At 38.0% G+C, this 5200-nt stretch overlaps 1 protein-coding gene across 1 annotated transcript; it reads left to right on the top strand.

Moving 5' to 3' along the window:
* Positions 1–3621: 3621 nt before the first annotated feature.
* On the top strand, positions 3622–4566 carry LOC103736613 (olfactory receptor 998-like). Its single transcript, XM_017798924.1, has one exon. It carries the CDS (start codon positions 3622–3624, stop codon positions 4564–4566), a length of 945 nt encoding a protein of 314 aa, XP_017654413.1.
* The last annotated feature ends 634 nt before the right edge of the window (positions 4567–5200 follow it).

Genomic DNA, 5200 nt, shown 5'->3' with positions numbered 1-5200 from the left:
GGGCTCAGACTTTGGCATTTGTTCACATTGTCATGAGACTAAACCACAGGTCTATGTCTCATTTTCTGAGTTGATTGCCTGGGTTTTGCAAAATAATGCAGAGATCAAAAAATTTTCCAGTCTCTATATTTATTATATATTATTTAGAAGCATTTCATTACAGTTTTACCATATTCAATAACAATTTCCAGAGCAAAGATACATCTCTTTCAAAAGTGGCTATAAAAATTTTAGGTTCACAGTTGAATTAATATGGTTATACAATATTGAACTCAGTAAAAACCCCATAAGACATAAAATTGAATGAATTTTTAACCTTTAAAAAAGATCTCCATTTCATTTTAAAATATACTGTTTCTTACAGAAAGACTCATTGGTTTTGCTAGTAACACTTAGATGTTGGAGCATGCATCTCTAATCTGTATGTATCTGATATTACTGGTCATGATTTGTTGCACTCAGATCCTTGGCACCTGTGTATGGATATAAAGTCATTGGGTAAATTTCAGTGGTAATGTTTATCACCTCTACTAATTAACCTGATGTAAATGTTTATGCTTCCTCCTCAAATATAACTCATTTTGAAAATTTGTTGATTTGTTTTTTTTGTGTGTGTATAACACACTGAACATCCCAATCTTATTCATCTATATACCCATTTCCCAGATGGCATCCTCCCATAGGCCCCCCCCCCAGAGCCCTTTTACTTTGCCTTCCCTGCTACTGTCTGCTGTGGTGTCGGCATCCCCAGCTGTTCCCCAGTACTTGTCCATCCAGTGAATCTATTCAGCCTATCTAGAGTTCTTTGTTTTAGGAAGGTCAGCTATTCCTCATCTAGCAGCAATTGGTTGTCAATATTCCTTTAGATAAGATTGGAGTCTGCTGTTCATTTTCCCAGTTCTATGCTAGGTTACTATTTGGGAGTCCCTTGGGCCACCCTAGCCAACAACTCAAAAGAATTATCTCCTGTCTGGCATTGATGCTTGTTATGTAACTTTTAGCTATATATATGGAGTCTTAAAAATTATATTGGCCCCTTTAATCTTGGGTTATAGTTTCCTTTTGGGTGTTTAAGGCCATACAGTTGGCCCAGATAAACCAATTTATTTTTGCTCTTAAGGCCATTTGAGGATCTGTTCCTCAGGGGTCACATGGGCTTAGAAGGAGCCACTGGCTCCTTTCTTTTACCAGTTCCACCTATGTGAAGATAAGTCAAAGGTCCTGCTCGACCTTGGTTGGCTTCGCTTGGAAGCATGGAGGAAGTGATTCCTCTGTGTTGACCCTCCTCTTTGTAGACTGGACACTGGTTCAAGTCCATCTGGTGGGGTCTCCACGGCCTCCTTGATCAAGAGGACAGGTAACTCACTACAGTTACAGGACGTTTTGAGAGATGCTCATAGTCCCCTGGAAGTAGTCCATCTAGGAGGGCAAGGAGCAAAAACTGTCCTTTATGTCCTTCTGACAAAATCAGTATAGGCCTCAAAGTATGCCTGTTAAACATCTAAGAAGGTTAGTTCTACCAGTCTAATACTTTTAATTAGCATGTGCTGTGTAGATAAAACTTGGGCAAGGGCCAACTGTTCTCAGATAAACCTTGCCTGGATGTATATTTCTTGATCTGGCATGGATAATTTGTCAGTAGGTTGTTGGACTAACATGGTTCCCTCTGGTTTTTAAAACTAACTAGGCATTACTTATCTATCACATTGTCTAACCCCTCCATTATGGTTTCCTCAATTAAGGTGCCTCCATTTTTCCCATTTCTCCCTTAATAACACCCTTCTTCTACGGTCCCACCTCTCTTGAACTCCTTCTTTCCCTTTAGTCCCTAGGTCCCTTGTATAGCCTTCCCTCCTTCCTTTAAACTAACCCAGTTTTTAAGCATATCTCCCTTAATAATTCCTATTTCCTACTGTTCTTCTTTCAGGTTCTTTCTTTTCCTTTACCTCCCTGGTTCTTTTCCATTATCCTGCTTTCTGTAGTTATGTCTGGATACATACTCATTTATCATAATTTGGTGCTAGGAAAAATAAGAATGCATTGTTTTCTTGAAAATTGCTAGGAGATTTTTAAGTATATTTATGTTTTTTAATATTTTTATGTGTGAGTGTATTGCCTGCATGTGTGCAAGTGCATCTATGTTGTGCAATGCCTGTAGAGGTCAGAAGAAGACACTGAATCCCCTGTACCTGGAGTTGTGGATGGTTGTTAGCTACCATGTGGGTGCTTGGAATTTCCTCTGAAAGAGCCGTCAGTGCTCTTAACTGCTGAGCCATCTCTCCAGCCAATTTTTTATGTTTTTTAAAAAATTTCCCTTCATATGTGGGAACAATGAATGTGTGGAATTTTACATAAATTAATTAGCTTGAGTTAATCACTCCACAGTATGTGTGTATATATTCAAAGTCCTACATTGTACATGGAATATGAACACAGTTTTTATTATTACTCATAAATGCAAAGTATACATTTGACATTTCATATATTAGTATACTTGATTTCAAAATGTGTACCTTAGAAGAAATTTGTATAAAGTATTGGGAATCATGTTACATAATTTTGTTGTTTTAACTGAGTAGTTGTTCGATTTCCTATATATAATCCCCTTTACAAGTTCTTGCCAATATTTGTCAGATCTGTTAATCTCAGAGGCAGGAACTTTAATGCGCTTTCGTGATGACACAATTCTTTTGTCATAATTATGAAGGTACAAGAGATTTGTACCCCAACTCCCCATGCAATTTATTTTCATTTTGTTTTTGGTTCTAAATTCTGCTTTTAACATTGCATCTGTCAAAGACCATTCTCTCTCTCTCTCTCTCTCTCTCTCTCTCTCTCTCTTTTCTGGTCTTTTTGAGACAGGGTCTTACTATAGCCCCAGCTGTCCTGGAACTCACTATGTAGACCAGTTTGGCCTTGAACTCAGAGATCTGCCTGCCTCTGCCTCTCAAGTGCTGGGATTAAAGGCATGAGGTCAGAACTTTAAAAGTATGAAGAATTATAACTCTATTGGTAAACATAACAATTCTCATTCAAAACATTATTTTATAATTTGAAGAAATTTTCGAACATATTACTGGACAATATTTGATGGGCTCCATTACAAAATTCAAAGAGCTCAAGGATAAGTTAGCCATGGTTTGGCAAGATATTTGCACAACTATCCAGATATAAAAGTTAAGCACATTATTTTTCAGTTCAATGACATTGTCAAACTGTCTGCTATACAGCATTTAAGGTAAGGCCATGTAATTAAACTATCATTTGTAGCTGTTAGCAATTATAATAAAATAATACAGTCTATATGGTAAGATGAAAATTCTTACTTGAAAAAAATTTTGTAATCTGAGGGAGTTTTACGTTCTATAGTCAGCCAAATTTTGGTGGGAGTGTGAAGAACATAAACAGTCAAAGAGAGAGTTGCTCAAGTTACATAGAATTTTTGTGCAGCTTCCCAGATCTAGCAACTAGAATTATGTATCATTTGCTAGTACAACAATAACGGCCAATTGTCTCCAATGTGCCTACTTCTGCCATTAACTTCAAATGGCATTTGTAGCTGTTCATAGTTAATTTTTGTAATACGTAATTCTTATTCTTTTGACAGATTCCAACTGACCAATGGAAGAAAAGAATCAGACTGCAGTTGCTGAGTTTCTCTTCCTGGGGCTCACGGATCATCTCCACCAGAAGATTATCCTTTTCATCATGTTTCTCTTTATTTATCTCGTCACCCTGGGGGGTAACTTGGGCTTGATCACTCTCATATGGGTGGATCCCAGGCTGCACACACCTATGTACTTTTTTCTTAGCCACTTGTCCTTTGTAGATGTCTGCTCCTCTTCCTCTATAGCTCCTAAGATGCTACATGATATCTTTGCAGATAAAAAAGCCATCTCTTTCTTGGGCTGTGCAGCACAGATGTGGTTCTTTGGTCTCTTTGTGTCAATTGATTGTTTCCTACTGGCTGCAATGGCATATGATCGCTATACAGCCATCTGTAAGCCCTTGCTGTATGCCCTCATTATGTCAAAAAGGGTCTGTGTGCAGTTTGTGGTAGGGCCTTATGTCCTAGCTGCTGTAAACATCACAACTCATACAACCTTGACTTTTTGCTTACCATTCTGTGGTCCAAATATTGTCAACCACTTCTTCTGTGATGTTTCCCCAATGCTTTCCCTAGCATGTGCTGACATGCGGATTAACAAGGTGGTGCTTTTTGTCTTGGCTGGTGTGATAGGCATGCCCAGTGGTCTGATTATTATCATCTCGTACATCTGCATCCTAGCGGCCATCTTGAAAATCCAGACTTCTGATGGGAGGAGGAAAGCTTTCTCCACTTGTTCCTCTCACCTGTCAGCCGTCTCCATCCTGTATGGGACTCTTCTCTTCATCTATGTTCGACCTAATGCAAGTTCTTCCCTGGACATCAATAAAGTGATTTCTCTATTTTATACCATTGTGATCCCCATGCTGAACCCCCTCATCTACAGCTTGAGGAACAAGGAGGTGAAACATGCATTCAGGAGAACACTGGAAAGGAAGCAATTTCTAACAGGTGTTTAAAACTGAATTTTCTTTCTGTCATACTCATACCCAAAATATTCATGTGAACTATGTTAAGGAACACTAGAATAGGAGTCTTAGTCTGCACAAATAAACTGGTAATGAATTTTGTATGCTGTTTGAAAAGTGAAGCGGTTACTAAATACGTTTAATGTTCTTTATTCTTTGTGACATGATAGTTGTTTCAAAATAAATTGAGAAAGGACACATAAATGAATAATACAAAATGTATAAAAGATTATATAAAGGAAAACAGGTGAATGCTTGAAGGAATTATATTTCTTATTCTAGACATGAAAACAAAATCTTATAGATGATGTATCTGAGCATGTCAAATAAAATACAAAAGAATATATTAAATGAAAAGTTAGTTTCATACCTGTTCCCTCTGTGAAACAATAGCTATAATATGAAAAGGTGCTTTAAATTCTCAATCCAAAGATGTAGTTTATGTGTATGAATGTATTGCCTGCATGTATGTAAGTGGACTCATGTCATGCAAGCCAGCAGAGGTCACAAGAGGGAGTTGGAGCTGGTGGAGCTGTTAGCTGCCATGTGGGTGCTGGGAATTGAACCTGGGTCTTCTGAAAGAGCAGCCAGTGCTCTTAACCACTGAGCCATCTCTCCAGCCCTG

Source organism: Nannospalax galili, unplaced genomic scaffold, assembly GCF_000622305.1.
Source record: "Nannospalax galili isolate Female #2095 unplaced genomic scaffold, S.galili_v1.0 scaffold337, whole genome shotgun sequence".
NCBI lineage: Eukaryota > Metazoa > Chordata > Mammalia > Rodentia > Spalacidae > Nannospalax > Nannospalax galili.
The sequence above is the reverse complement of the archived record's forward strand: the minus strand, read 5'-3'. Positions and strand labels throughout refer to the sequence as shown.